Genomic DNA, 15,718 nt, shown 5'->3' with positions numbered 1-15,718 from the left:
ATATGCATACAGTCTCAAGTTATGACCCCACATATGATTATAAAAATAAAAGGATCCCTTTAAAATGGACAGATTTGGTTGACACTACCTTACTAAATTGATCAAATTTAATATCACCAATAACAGGGCAAACTGATATCCTATGCCTGTTGATGTTGTATAATGTGAAGGACACACCACCAAAAATGGTTAATCTGAATCTAAGAACAAGAAAATCCTAGATAAAGCAAATTCAGATTAAGGGTCATTCTGTAAAACAACTTGTGTGTACTCTTCAAAAAATGTCAAGGTTAGACAAAAGCAAAAGTAAGTGAAAGAACTCTCTAATTTAAGTGAAAGCCAAACAGAAATGATAACAGAAAGCAATGTTTGGTCTTGGATTCCTGGATCAAAAATAAAGCAGTTATACAGAATATTACTGAGGGAATTGGAAAAATTGGAATAAAGACTATGTATATGAAATACTCTTATATTAATACTAAATGTCTTGGGTGTAATCATGGTACTGTGGTTATTTGGAGAATGCCTTGTTCATAAGAAAAACATGCTGAAGTATTAAAGAGTGACGTGTCATGATATCTGCCACTTACTCTCAGATGTTTCAGAGAAAAAGAAAATAGAGAAAAAAAGCAAACATGCAAAATGTTAACAACAGGTGAGTCTAAGCAAAGGGTATAGAGAGGTTCTTTGTACTATTTTTCAACTTTACCCTAGGTTTGAAACTTTTGAAAACAAAATACTGGGAAAAAGAAAACCAAACAAAATCATTCTTTAAATTCTTTATTTCATGTCCGTTTCAGCAGTATTGAAATATAGGTTTCTCATACACACAATTATTTTATAGATTCAGAAGTGAAGTGCTGTATGAATGTTACAAATCATAACATGATCCCAATTTATAAGAAAGTACTTTAAAAATCAGACAAAAGACTTAAGAATTATTATGCTAAATTTCTAATCCAAATGTAAAAACAAGAATAGAGGATGTTGGCAATGCTAATATTCAAAACGGGTTTACCCCAGTTCGTAATTCCTCTGTTCCCCTCCTACCTAAAACCTAAGAAAGTATTCATTATAAATTGGAAGTAGAGAATTCTTAAAAAACCAACTGGATAATGAGTTGGATGATTCTCTTTACAGGTACAATTTATTTTTCAGCAACCTGTAAGCCATGGAAAGAGTAACTCCATATCCAATAAAAAAACTCAAACCTCTATTTGGCTGGGGAAGGGGTGTCAAATATGAAATGGTGTGGTAGATCCGTGCTCCGACAAAGAGTCTGAAGTGCAGGATGGCTGTAGAGAGGTCGGGACCGCTCAAGGAATACAGGAGGCCAATTCCAAGAAATGGAACAATATTTTCAAGGTCATTCAGGTGGGCTCTGTGGAAAAAGATAACCGTTAAAGACACTAATTACAAAGTAGCAGATATGTATCCTTTCTTCTCTCTCTTCTAAAAACTACATCTGAGTACTAATGGATCCTTAAATTTCAAAGTAAGATTTATTTTTCTCTCTCAAATTATCTTGTTTCCTTACCCACTTGACTTTTATTTAGAATCGCTCATTATTTTTGCTTCTTTTTACTTTTACTGTATCTTTAAATATCACAGAAGGCATTTTGTAGTTCCTAGAATATCAAAACAACATCTATCTAATAGAACTCATTTCATTTTTGTAAATACAAGATACTTTTTTCCTATGAGGTTCATAACAATTAGCAATTCAAGATTCTTTTTATAAAAATTCTTTTTCCCAAAGGAAGAAAACCTTTTTGGTGTTGATTTTTCTTAAGACTCCTCCTTAGATTCTGCTACTCTACCAATGATTATTGAGAGAATCCTTGCCAACCCAAACCACTAGGTTGCTAATAATTAATTTACCAATTTAATATCAAGAATCTCATGCTCTTATGTCTAAATAACAGAATACATAACTAGCCTTTCAAATATAGTAAAATTTTGGCTAACTTATCTTCCAAATGCCAAATAAATTTGTTAAGAATGATGGTGCAAAACTACAAAGGACACACAAAAAGTGGGACAGGTGAAAGAGAGAAAGAGAGAGAGAATTTCCTAAATGTTTTCTTTATAACAGAACTGGAAGAAAACAAAAAGCATGTTTTAGCCACAGTTTTGCTCCAAGCCATGGCATCTTGGGTTTCTCTGGCTAAGACCGAATACAAAACACTTCTACTGTTGACTTGACATTTTTATTATTATTGTTGTTGTTGCTGTTGTTTTTAGAAATGAGGTCTTGCTCTGTTGCTCAAGCTGAAGTGCGGTGGCACAGTCACAGCTCACTGCAGCCTCAAACTCCTGAGTCTCAGCCTCATGAGTAGCTGGGACTACAGGCCTCACCACCATGCCTGGCTTAATATTTAAATTTTCTTTTTAGAGATGGGATCTTGCTATGTTGCCCAGTCTTGTCTTGAACACCTGGTCTCAAGCAGTCCTCTAGCCTCAGCCTCCCAAAACACTGGGTTTCCAGGTGCAAGCCACCATGCCCAGCAACATTTTTGAAAATACTTAATTTTAAAATGTCATGTCCCTTAAGTCTACAGAATTAGAAATTGCTTTAGAATCTAGGATAGAAATGGAGAGTTTGATAGAGTTTGTTAGCTACTGATACGTATTTCAGAATGAAAACGATTTCTGCTTTATGTTCCTCTCTTCTATAGCGTAAGCACATAATTATTGCATATTGCCTGCTCAATGATCATCACCCTCCTCCTCTCCTTTCCTTTTTTCTCCTGTTTTCCCCAGATTATCTCCAAGCTTGCCTCACAAAGACAATGACTACATAGAGACATGAAGAAGACAGCAGCAGCCCAGATAAGTGATGATTTGAAAAGGCTTCAATACAGAATGAAAGCAAAGAGAGGAAGGTGCGAGTGTTCCTGCGCCCTGTCTTTCATGGAGCAATGCAAGTACTACTGAGAATGAGATGGGCAAGAAAAGACAGGAATACCATTTTCTATTAAAGAAGGGCCCACTTTGTCAATGACACCAAGAGTATTTGTTTTTGTCCTCTGATTTCTCCTGCAGCATCACAGAGACATCTTCGCCTCCAATCTTAGGCACGTTAGTGTTCTCCTTCACAACATGCCAAAAGGACAGAAATGTTAAGGTTGAGGAAGAAACTATAAAAAGGAGACTCTCTGGAAAACAATGTCCACTTCTATGCCTGTGTTAAGCAATTGACAAATGGAATGGAAGGTTAAAGCAGAGAAGAAAGTCAAGGACAGTAAGAGGACCATGAGGGTAGAGGGAAGGAAGGTCAAGGGCAGGGGTTCCTTTACCTTTCTAGCTCCTGCGTGTTTTTCTAGCCTCTTTATCTTATTCTCCCTTTTGAGTTCTCTTTCTCTTTCGTCAAAATGTTCTCAAAGATAACACTCCTCATTATGCTAGTAAGACCTGTTTTCCACAGTTCCTCATACTTATGCCAATTTATGCTGTATTTTGTACTTCTTTTGAGACTCTGTTCCAGGCATATGGTTCCTAGCTCTCCCTGTGAGCACGTGCTGCAGTGCACTCTCACCCTTCAGTCCCAACCCTCCGCTCTGCTCCAATGACAGACTTCTTCCTGGAGCGGCAGCTTCCTTCATGTTAGCGCCATTTATGGACAGCTGCCAAAATCTATCACCAGGTGAACATCAGTCTCCCTAAGAGACCACTTTCTACCTGGGTCTATTACCCTTCTCCCCCCGATTACATTTTCTCATCTTTCTTTTTCCTTTGGACAGACATTCCCTGGCACACATTTGCTCTGTGACGGACCTTCCCACCATCTCCGTGCTCTTGAGGCCACAGCCGCACCTCCTACTCTCAGATCAGAATTACTTGGATCCCAGCATCCGCCTGACCTGGACAGACGTTGTTACATGCATCTGGGCATTGTCAGGCTGTGAACAACTACAAAAAGAGCTGCACAGCAGGCTTTTCCTGACACCCTCATCTCAGCCAAAGCTCTTCACCCTCAGCACACAGCCATGTGTTCACATTCTCACAAAGGAATTTTCCCAAATTGACGAGACTTCTTCTCTCCTCTTCCTCTTTTCAAATCCTAATACTCTTCAAGATCTTCCTTTATGAAATATTCCTTGGAACTAATGGAACATGGCTTCATATCATTCTCCCATTTCTACATGCATGTGGGTCTTACTGGGGGCGGTGGAAGGGGGGGGACATTATAAACCCCTGAGGGTCAGGAACTCAGTCTTAAAGCTCTTTGATAGCATCCCAGTAGAAGAAATGACAGTGAAACATACACAATCATCTCTCCTTATATGTGTGTTCATACACTGGGGCCACAAGGGACATCATCCAGTTCAACCCCTAGCCTATGATCCAGTCTCCTGACAGAGTCCCCAGCAAGTGTCACTTAGACTCCATGGAACACCCTCAGTGGAGGGGTATTCTCTACCTTTAAAGGGAATATATTGTAAATGTCTCTCCTGTCCCTAAATACCAACCTCAAGCGTTTATTTTGTCTTTCAGATGACTCCCTGTATTTAACCAGCTGGTCTGTCTGACTTTCAACTTTCTTTTTATCTTTTTGTGTTGAATGTATATGGTCTTGAATCCTTCCCAGACAACGTAAGAGTATATTAAATAAATAAATAAGTCAAGTGCTTTCTAATCATCACGGTTTCTGCCTGTCCAGAACTTTAAGTCACATATCTTGGTATTTCAACACATATTACTTTAAGTTTTTAATTAATTGTTCCACATGTGTATGTATTAAATTTCTCTATTGTTGCACACGGTAAAGCATACTTTTCACTGCATTTATAGCCCCATTCTGTCCCTGCCAAATATGCTAATCGTAACAGCTTTACAATTACTGAAGTAATAAGAGAGGTGAAAAAAAAAAAAGTCTAGCTTAAAAATCGAAAAGGAAGATTCTGGAAACACTCTCTCTGAAAAATATCTCCAAAAGTGTGTTATCAGGCACTTTTTCGATGAAACAGGTACTATCTCAAAAAGCATTTTGCAACTGGAAATTCCACTCTGTTGGAGACGCTCTTCTCTTACTATGCTAAAAAGCCAGTGTCTCATCACGAGGGGGCGCTGTGCACACAGTCGCTGCACCCCCTCCAGGAAGCGGAACCTTCTCAGAACTAGGGTCAATTGTTCTTCCTAACATTTATTTGCAACCTGACTAGCAGATCAATTTAGATAACGTCGTTCTCCTCTAAAAGTACAATCCCATGGGCAGGGAGTAAGGGTGGAAGGTCGGAAAGAATAGTAGGGAGGAATCTAAAATCCCCAAATAAAATATCTTTTGTTACGCTTTCACACAGGAGACGTACGTGGATTTTCATTTCAATCTTACTACTACTACTGAGGGTCTAATTGCTTCTGATCACTTTCTAGTTCCGGGCAATTTTATAAATACAGGGCCATGACTAGCATCATGCAGGCGGCTGCCTGCTCTAAAAGGGGAAGTGCATAAAAGACCAGACAATACTAAACGGTGTCATGTCTCCTCGCTGGTTTTGAAAACTTCAAGCTTCACTCACTTTTTTTAATTTTATTTTTTTTTCATCTAACACATAATTTTTCCTTTGATATTGTTCTGCTATTGTTTGAAATGTCCACAGTGATTCCTTGTCCTGAAACTATTTTATATCCGTATTCTTGACACAACCCATTTTCAAGACTCACTGATTTACTCAGCAGGGCTGCCGAATTAACAAGTATATAACTAAGTGAGACAGAAGGTGAAATTTTGTGCTAAGTATCTGCACAGACTTTTTCTTAGAAGAGAAACATTCTTGCTTGATGAATAGCTTGGGGGTAGAATTGTTTTGCATGAGCAAGAAGGTACTTTTAATTTTAGTGCTGAAAGGTTGAAGAGTCTGTGGGGCTAGAGGAGAGCCTCAAACATGGTGTAACACTGGGCGTTGCTTGAGTGAAGGAGGTACAGCTATGGGGCATATTCCCGAAGAGAGGATGCTGAAGGTCATTGTCAGACAGAGAAATAACATACAACTTGAAATGTTTGTGTTGCCACAGTGTAAATGCCTCTGCACTTCCACTTACTCAAGTCTATTTTTAGCCACATTTTTTTTTCCAGTTAATTTGTGTAAGGAACTGACCAAAGGGCTGGATTAACATCCAGCATAACCAACTGCAGAATATGGAAACATGCATAGAAGTGGGAATCCAGATCCAGAGTTAACCTGGAGATGATATGCCGTAGGGGAATCTGCAGAAAACTTGGGAGGGGCTTCAGATTTTCACAGAGAATCACAAAAGGGATAATGCAACCTAGGTGTCCATCAATATGAATTGGATAAAGACAATGTGGTAGCATACATCATGGAATACTACAAAGCTGTAAAAACAAAATGAATGAAATTGGGTCAGCCGCGGTGGCTCACACCTGTAATCCCAGCACTTTGGGAGGCCAAGGTGGGTGGATCACCTGAGGTCAGGAGTTCAAGATCAGCCTGGCCAGCATGGTGAAACCCAGCCTCTACTAAAACTACAAAAAATTAGCTGGGCATGGTGGCACATGCCTGTAGTCCCAGCTATTCAGGGAGGCTGAGGCAGAATAATGGTTTAAACCCAGGAGAAGAAGGTTGCAGTGAGCCGAGATCATGCCATTGCACTCCAGCCTAGGTGACAGAATGAGACTCCATCTCAAAAAAAAAAAAAAAAAAAAGAGAATGAAATCATGTCCTTTGCAGCAACATGGATGCAGCTGTAGGCAATTACCCTAAATAAATTAACACAGGAAAAGAAAAACAAATACCACAAGTTCTCACTTATAAGTGGGTACATAAACATTGGGCACATAAACGCAAAGATAGCAACAATAGTTATTGGGGACTATTAGAGGGGGCAGAGAAGGTGAGACAAAGGTTGAAAAACTAACAGGTACTATGCTCACTACCTGGGTGATAGGAACAATCATACCCCAATAGTATCTTGGCTTATTGCTTTTCATTGTTCATTGAATTCCCAGTACATTAAAACATAATATCTAAAAAGAGATGGCAGTGGGGAGCGGGACAGAGAGAAAGAGGTTCCTACTCCTCCAGAGTGTCAACATTCTTATTTTGAATCTTACACAAAAATATCTAATTCTTCAACCTTTTACATGAATTGACAGTCTCACCTATGGAGGAGAAGATGATAAAACTGTAAGAATCTACTGTTCCCATTTTACCTCCTCCCTGCCATTACTTTTGATACATCCCTATATAAAGCAATGTCATTAACCCCAAGAAAGTGCAGATAAAAGTACAGTATTACAAAATTGGCAATACATACAATTGCAGTGATACTTGGAGACTTTCAGATGTCCAGTTTTCTGTAATTGTCATGTGGAGTAGGTAAGAGGCCTCATTTTTTTTGTTCAGTCTCCAAGACCCTGAGGCATCTTCACTGAGCTCCTTGCCAAAATTGTTTCATAAAGTAAGTAATTTCAAGAGACACTGGTTTACCTGCGTACACGTTCTACTCTGTCATCTGTTCGAAGATACTTCTTGGCATTTTCTCCTTTGCCAAATGTTACACAGTCTTCTGGATTGGCAAAAACCTATTCCAAATACCAAGGGAAAAAAACTTATTTCAAATACTGGCCAGAAGTAATAGCTCACACCTGTAATTCCAGCACTCTGTGAGTCTGAGGCAGGATTGCTTGAGCCCAAGAATTCAAGACCAGCCTGGGGAACATAAGGAGCCCCTGTATCTACAAAAATTTGTTTTAAATAGCTGGGCATGGTGGTGGACCACATGCCTGCGGTCCTAGCTACTCACAAGGTTGTGGTGGGAGGATCACTTGAACCTGAGAGGTTGAGGCCGCAGTGAGCTGTGATTGCACCACTACAAGCTAGTCTGGGTGACAGAGCAAGACTCTGTCTCAAAAAAAAGAAAACAAACAAACCAGCAAATAACATAGGGATATTCTACCTAGTAAGTTATTTGCATTTTAGTGGAAGAAATATAGACATCCAGGTTGGCCCATTTGGAGCAATAAATCAAACACAAGAGGAGAAGAAGGCATCTATAGTTAAAACTGAATTTTTATTAACAATGCAAAGTTGTAAAAAGAGAAGCATAAAAAAGAACTCGAGCAAAAACCAGTGAATAAAAACAGTGAAAAGGGCCGGGTGTGGTGGCTCAAGCCTGTAATCCCAGCACTTTGGGAGGCCAAGACGGGTGGATCACGAGGTCAGGAGATCGAGACCATCCTGGCTAACACGGTGAAACCCCGTCTCTACCAAAAAATACAAAAAACTAGCCAGGCGAGGTGACGGGCGCCTGTAGTCCCAGCTACTCGGGAGGCTGAGGCAGGAGAATGGCGTAAACCCGGGAGGCGGAGCTTGCAGTGAGCTGAGATCCGGCCACTGCACTCCAGCCTGGGCAACAGAGCGAGACTCCGTCTCAAAAAAAAAACAGTGAAAAGGAAGCAAATATGGGGAAAGGCATAATTCTAAGTCATCACTGACCATTACTATGGTTCACTGGTATCTTTTTCACAGTGATGTTGACATACCTTCCCTCAAGTGTATTAACATTTCCAAGTGATTGGCTCGTCTGAAAGTAATATGTTTACCTGCCAAAGGTTTTAGAGAACCAGCAAGAAGCATGAAAGAGTAAGGGATGGGAAAGGTGTCTTGTACTTTGTCAGAACATGTGTACCTCTTTTCTTTTTCTAAAGCAGATAAAACTTTGGGTTGAAGAATACTGTATAATAACATTTGAGAAGCTGAATTGAATTCCTGGGAATAAGAAGTACACATTCATGTATTTCTTCCTGCAATTATTATGCTCTTTGAAATAGTTTCACCATCCCTTGAAACTTGAAATCTGCACTTAAAAAATATTTAAGCATGAGCCACTATTTAATAATTTATGGTAGATAAAAACACAAACTGCAAAATTAATCTCTTATGTTTTCTAGTTTTTCTTAATAGGATGTGAACATTATATTAGAGATAAAGATGTTGAGAACTGATGCACAGGACTGGGATACTGCTCATCAGTTTTCCTCAACATCTTTATCTGGAGTAAGTATTCCAGATAAGTTTCTTAAGGTCAGACCTGTCTGCCTTGTTTATCATAGTGCTCCGCTAAATAACTGCCTGGAACACACTAGATGTACAACAAATATATGTTGAATAAAGAAATAAATCTATTACAATGGAAAGAGCATGAGATTGGATTTAATGCAATTTCAGTTTGAATCTCAGTTTCACTCTTTATTTGTATGTAACCTTGGGTAAGCTACTGCTAAGGACTGAATGTTTGTGGTCCCCCTAGATTTGTATGTTAAAGCCTAATGTTCAACGTGATAGTATCTGGGATATGAGGCCTTTGGGAGGTAATTAGATCAAGAGAGTGGAGTCCTCATGAATGGAATTAAAGTCTTTACAAGAAGAGGAAGGAGAGAGTTTGCTTCCTTCTCTCTCTCTCTCTCTCTGCTCTGCCAGTGTGAGGATACAATGAGAAGATGGCCATCTGCAAGTCAGGAACTGGGCCCTCACTGAACACCAGATCTGCTGGCATCTTGATTTTGGACTCACCAGACTCCAGAACTGTGAGACAAATGTTTGTTGCTGAAGCCACCCAGTCTATGGCATTTCATAAGAGCAGCCCAAACGGACTCAGACAGCTACTTAACCTCTAAGTTCCCCTTCTATATAATGGAAAGACGAATCCTCGTTTCACCTGACAATGCTAACAATTGCGTAAAATGTCTCCATGACCAAGTACATATAAAAAGCATTGTGGCTCCTAGCACTCTACAAATGTGAATTCCCTTCGTCTTTTCTTATGAGACAGGGTACATTTCCTTGATGACATTCTGTTCCTAGGAGTCAGCGTGGACCTGGAAGCAGACAGCCACTTTGTTGCCTGATGCTGCAACACATCAGCGAGTGACAGACTTAACCATGTGGGTATGTGCCCTCCATTAAAATGCAAACTTCCTTCCATTATACCGCAAAGTAGTAGGCCAGGCCCATGCCTGTAATCCTAGCACTTTGGGAGGCCAAAGTGAGCGGATCACCTGAGATCAGGAGTTTCAGACCCACCTGGTCAACATGGCGAAACCTCATCTCTACTAAAAATACAAAAATTAACTGGCCTGGTGGTGCGTGCCTATAATCTCAGCTACTTGGGAGGCTGAGGCATGAGAATTACTTGAACCTGGGAGGCAGAGGTTGCAGTAAGCCGAGATCCTGCCACTGCACTCCAGCCTGGGCAACAGAGTGAGACTCTGTCTCAAAAAAAAAAAAGATAGTAACAAGGAAACACCTTAGGGAAGACCTGTGACCTCTGAATAAAATCAAGGCTCTAGAGGACAAAACTCAGGACAGGTCCTAAGAGAGAAACCGATGGTCTCCAGGAAGAAGCTGCTGAATGGGCACAGGGACTACACCAGTGAAAATATTTTAACTTTGCAAAGGGAGCCTTGCTCTACGTGCTTCAAGCAGGCATAAACCCTGCTTGAATACAGAATATACGCTTCAGAATCTGTCTACCACCTTCCCCACATCTGCACTTAAAAAAAAAAAAAAGTCATTCTTATAATGCTGGGTAGAAATAGTATCCACTTAAAAAGTCAGAAGTACACAAAATTCAAAAGGTTCATATCATATGAGGCTCACTTTGAAAGTAAGAACTTTAGTTCTCAGCCTTTTTCTTCTTTTTCTTTCTTCTTTTTTATTTTTATTTTTATTTTTATTTTTTACCAAAATCATACCCTTGACCTGTGCTAGCGCTGAAAATACCAGTTAACTGTCTGGAAAATGATTGTTTTCTAAACCCGCATTGGCAAAATTAATTCCAAAATGTGAAAACTTTGATATTCCAGAATATCTCATCTGCTTAGCATAATGACAAAAGGTAAAAGTCATTATGAAAAAACCATTTACTAGTTTCTAGGAGAAAGCGACTGTTCCATAAATACATCAGATCCATCTGCGCCAAACGATTGCATACTTCACTTACAGCATAAAATAGTGTGATATTGGGCTTTACCAAAAATAAAAAAAAGGAAATTAAGAAAACTGCTCTCCAGAATTCCAACTCCTAAAAGTAAGAAAATATTACCTCCAAATTTCTTACCTTTCTTGTCATTCTATAGAATGCAGTTGTAGCACTCATAAGCATCATTTTTGAAAGAATAATTGTTGCATAGGAGGCAAAAGCCATGAATACTTCATCGTCCATTATCTGGGTGAGGTCAACCATTTTCTCAATTTTGGTCTGGACTCTTAAAAAGACCTAAATAAAATGGGAAAAAGCAGACATAAGTACCCAAAATAACTGGAAGATCATTTGATGTTCTTATATTGCAGCATTAACTATACTGTTCTTAAAAATATCTTGGACTATTTGCAGAAGAAATGATCGTTTAGTTTCTACAGTATCAAAGTAAATAGGGGCTGAATGCAGTGGCTTATACCTGTAATCCCAGCACTTTGGGAGGCCGAAGCAGGTGGATCACTTGAGGTCGGGAGTTTGAGACCAGCCTGGCCAACATGGTGAAACTCCATCTCTACTAAAAATACAAAAATTAGCCAGACGCAGTGGCGTGTGCCTGTAATCCCAGCTACTTGGGAGACTGAGGCAGGAGAACTGCTTAAATTCAGGAGGCGGAGGTTGCACTGAGCCAAAATAGGGCCACTGCACTCCAGCCTGGGCGACAGAGAGAGACTCTCTCTCAAAAAAAAAAAAAAAAAAAAGTACACAATGTTATATTTTATCCAGTTCTATATTATTAAGTTTGAAGACATCAAACAAGTACTACTTAAAAAAAAAGGGTGCAGTATAAGCAAAAATAAATAGCAAAAACGCCCTGAACATAGACTAACATCACATACCTGCATTGAGATTAACTGTAAGTAGGTTGAAAGCAAAAGACTAGAGGTCATAGACTGATCTCTTTGGAAACATCAAACTATGTATCTAGTAGCAGCACTGAACTTAGGAAAGCCTCAGTTCTTACATATCCTGCTTTGGAGATCCAACTTACAACTTGTTGTCATTTTAGTAGTATTCAAAACTGTAGACTTCAGGACTTGAATTCCAGTTCCACCATTTAGCTATTAACCTTGCTTGAGGGATTCAGTCTCTGAGACTAAATTTCTTCATTCTCAAAAATCAAAATAGTAGGCCTGGGGCTGTGGCTCATGCCTGTAATCCCAACACTTTGGGAGGCTGAGGTGGGTGGATCATGAGGTCAGGAGATCAAGACCATCCTAACACGGTGAAACCCCAACTCCACTAATAATACAAAAAATTAGCCGGGCGTAGTGGCGGGTGCCTGTAGACCCAGCTACTTGGGAGGCTGAGGCAGGAGAATGGCATGAACCCAGGAGGTGGAGCTTGCAGTGAGCCAAGATCACATCACTGCACTCCAGCCTGGGCGACAGAGCAAGACTCTGTCTCAAAAATAAATAAATAATTAAATAAATAATCAATCGAAATGGTAATAGTTTCTAACTTAATGGGTTGTTGTTTAATGTAATTGAGATAAAATATGGACTGGCCCAAGAAAAACCCTCAATAAAGTTTATGATATCCTCATCATGATCATCATCATGATCACCGTCGTCATCAATTCCAAGACAAGTGAAGGAGGAGAAGGATAATGGAAACATCAAAAAAACAGGCTTGCAAATGCAAGGTAGGGAACTACCACTTATGGTACTTTCATCAGTGTAATAGGGAAGGAGAATTAGCTTTTCGTGATCCTCGAGTCATTTTGCATTCCAAAGTTACATTCAATTAAAAGTTGTTGAGTAGAGGAATGTAGCTATCTGTGTCTGGAGTTGGAAATATAATTGGGAATGTGCTGAAGAGGAAAGCCAAGACACACTGGTGATACTGAAGTCAAAACAGGTAGGAATTTAGGGTAAACTTTAACTTGTAAATTTCCAGTCCTCTGATGTTATTCTTTGTAACCTCCTCTTGTTCTTTCATCAGCCCTGCTATCTACTTCTCTCTCTTCCACAGAAACACACATCTTTTCTCAGACCCAAGCTTAGATGCTATTTATCCTGCTTAGCATATAGTACTATCTCTTCTAGATGATGTCCATTCCCGCCTTTAAAGTTCAACGCTTGCATGTGTCCTTATTAGCCTGGCATCTATCAGATGCAATCTTTCTATCCATCTTACCAGTAATCTATATACATTTATACGTATCATTATTGGTCATATAGCCATCTTTGTATTGCTGGTGAATGTGATTAAAAACCATATAAATATATCTAGCTTTATTAGAGTTTGCTATGTGTTCAACTATACTATGCACGTTATGTACACTTTCATCACCCTTGTTAATCTATTACAATTGTCATAACTGTACCCATTTCAAAAGAAGAAAAAGGAAATTCGAGTTGTTAAGCTGCCAAGCTGGGACACAAACACCCCATACACTTACTACACTATATTCTCTCTTTCAAGAGACTTGATTAATTCTGCTCTCGACTCTTTAATTCTGCTTAATTCTAATTCAATTGACGTTAAGTGAATGCCTACTCTGTGCCTGGCACAAGTAGGCACCCCTGATATCTGTCATCTTCTTTGTTTTTCCAGTTATGTGGTGAGGAAGGTGTTATTCCCATTATGCAGATAAAGAAATCAAAGCTACCTAAGTAACCCCTATTTTTGTTTTCTTTTCTTTTCTTGAGATGGAGTCTCACTCTGTCGCCCAGGCTGGAGTGCAGTGGTGCAATCTTGGCTGACTGCAACCTCTGCCTTCTGGGTTCAAGCCATTCTCCTGCCTCAGCCTCCCAAGTAGCTGGGATTACAGGTGCCCACCACCACACCTGGCTAACTTTTGTATTTTCAGTAGAGACGAGTTTCACTATATTTGTCAGGCTGGTCTTGAACTCCTGACCTCAGGTGATCTGCCCACCTCAGCCTCCCAAAGTGCTGGGATTACAGGCATGAGCCACCATGCCCGGCCCCCTATTTTTGTTTTCTTAGACTAAAAATGTACAGCTTGGATTTAGGCAAACAGAAACTACATGTGCAAGGTTTTTGAAAAATCTCCTAGATAGCAAATCAATCAACCTCCACAAGTCTCTAGTCTTGAAAGCACAGTATGTTAGATGAGCTCTCAGTGCAAGATAATATTTTCAGTAACATTTAATGTGTCTGCTTCTGTTCTAGTATTGAAGGGGTGAAAGTCATGAATAAACTGCACTGTCCTTCAGAGTATAGGTAATTAGCTTAATAAAGGATCCCTAAGTCCCAGGCCTCTGTACAGAGATCTGAAGAAATACAGCAAGCATGTGAAGTTTTTTAAAATTAAGGTAAGTTTATCAAATAGAAACTTGCTACTTAACAATAATTTTAAAACTAAAACATTCTCTGTAGGCCTCTACAAATGTTCCCAGAATGAAATTTATTTATTGATGCAACAAAAGTCCAGAGAACTTTTTTTCCCCCCTCAGTGAAACTGGTATTGAAAGAGTAGAGAAAAAAATGGCAGCCTCCCAGGACTGTTGGTAGGAAAGTACATAAATAAGTCAGTGGCTGGGAAAAAGTGCAATGGGAGGCCTTTTCTTTAAAAAAGGACAACACACAGCGCACTTTACACAGAGTTTCTCAATCATGAAGAATGTGGCTTAACTCCTAAAGTCTGTGGTGTTGGGAGACAGGCCAGCACCAAGCTTCTGACACACACTTGTTGAGTCAATGAACCATCTCTCCAGGGTAACATCTTCTACTTCACAGGTACCCGAGAGCCAGGTAATGAGCAGTAAAGGTAAGAATGTTAAGAAATAGCAGTTGTTTATGGCATGGATTAAGGCAATGCTGGTGTAGACTTTTTTTTCCCCCCAAAGCTGATTTATCAATAAATTGCCATGTGTTTGCTGCACAAAACTGGAGCCGTTATCATGGTTGGTTCTGCAGTCAAAACAAAATTACTGAAAGCCTTTTACCAGGAAAGGTTGTCAGAAGAGAGAAGAGTGGTGCAGTATAATAATAACAGGATGAAATGTCAAGTGGTTTGAGGATTCAAGGAATGAAGGAGAAATAATCTAAGAAAAGTAAGCAGGGAAAAACACTAATTTGGTTATGAATTATAGAAAATATTTACAATGATGAATCATGTTTGCACAGTGGTTTGTTTGTTTGCTCATTGTATTCTCCATTCATTGGCCAGCATGGTGATAAATATCTCAACCTCTCTTACCAGAGATCAGAGCTCTATCTCCTAATGTGGAGGTGACTTCCTCATAAGAGGACATGGGGTAGAGTGTCAAGTATTCAAAACTCTGGAACTAGACTGGCATTCGGGTGGATCTCGACCCTGCCACTTAATAACTGTGACTTAACTTCTCTGGGACCTCTTCACCTTACCTGTAAAAGGAGGTGAATAAGAACTCCTATTTCACCGGATTCTTGTGAGTCTTAACTGAGTGAAGTTAAAAAAGTGGGGGCCGGGCACAGAGGCTCACGCCTGTAATCCCAGCACTTTGGGAGGCCAAGGCGGGCAGATCACGAGGTCAGGAGATCGAGATCATCCTGGCTAACACAGTGAGACCCTGTCTCTACTAAAAATACAAAAAATTAGCCGGGCTTGGTGGCAGGCGCCTGTAGTCCCAGCTACTTGGGAGGCTGAGGCAGGAGAATGGCGTGAACCTGGGAGGCGGAGCTTGCAGTGAGCCAAGATCGTGCCACTGCACTCCAGCCTGGGCAACAGAGCAAGACTCTGTCTCAAAAAAAAAAAAAAAAAAAG

At 39.9% G+C, this 15,718-nt stretch overlaps 1 protein-coding gene across 2 annotated transcripts in view; it reads right to left on the bottom strand.

The window, feature by feature from the left end:
• Positions 1 to 764: 764 nt before the first annotated feature.
• MGST1 (microsomal glutathione S-transferase 1) overlaps positions 765 to 15,718 on the bottom strand; it is a 17,613-nt gene continuing 2,659 nt past the window's right edge. For both annotated transcript variants that reach the window (XM_023226168.1, XM_023226167.1), the window contains exons 2-4: positions 11,086 to 11,244; positions 7,455 to 7,549; positions 765 to 1,381 (exon numbers count right to left, since the gene is read on the bottom strand). In XM_023226168.1, coding sequence (XP_023081936.1) covers positions 1,135 to 1,381; positions 7,455 to 7,549; positions 11,086 to 11,211 — 468 coding nt within the window. In that variant the 5' untranslated portion in view covers positions 11,212 to 11,244 and the 3' untranslated portion in view covers positions 765 to 1,134. The remainder of the gene's footprint in view (positions 1,382 to 7,454; positions 7,550 to 11,085; positions 11,245 to 15,718) is intronic.

Source organism: Piliocolobus tephrosceles, chromosome 10, assembly GCF_002776525.5.
Source record: "Piliocolobus tephrosceles isolate RC106 chromosome 10, ASM277652v3, whole genome shotgun sequence".
Lineage (NCBI taxonomy): Eukaryota > Metazoa > Chordata > Mammalia > Primates > Cercopithecidae > Piliocolobus > Piliocolobus tephrosceles.
The sequence above is the reverse complement of the archived record's forward strand: the minus strand, read 5'-3'. Positions and strand labels throughout refer to the sequence as shown.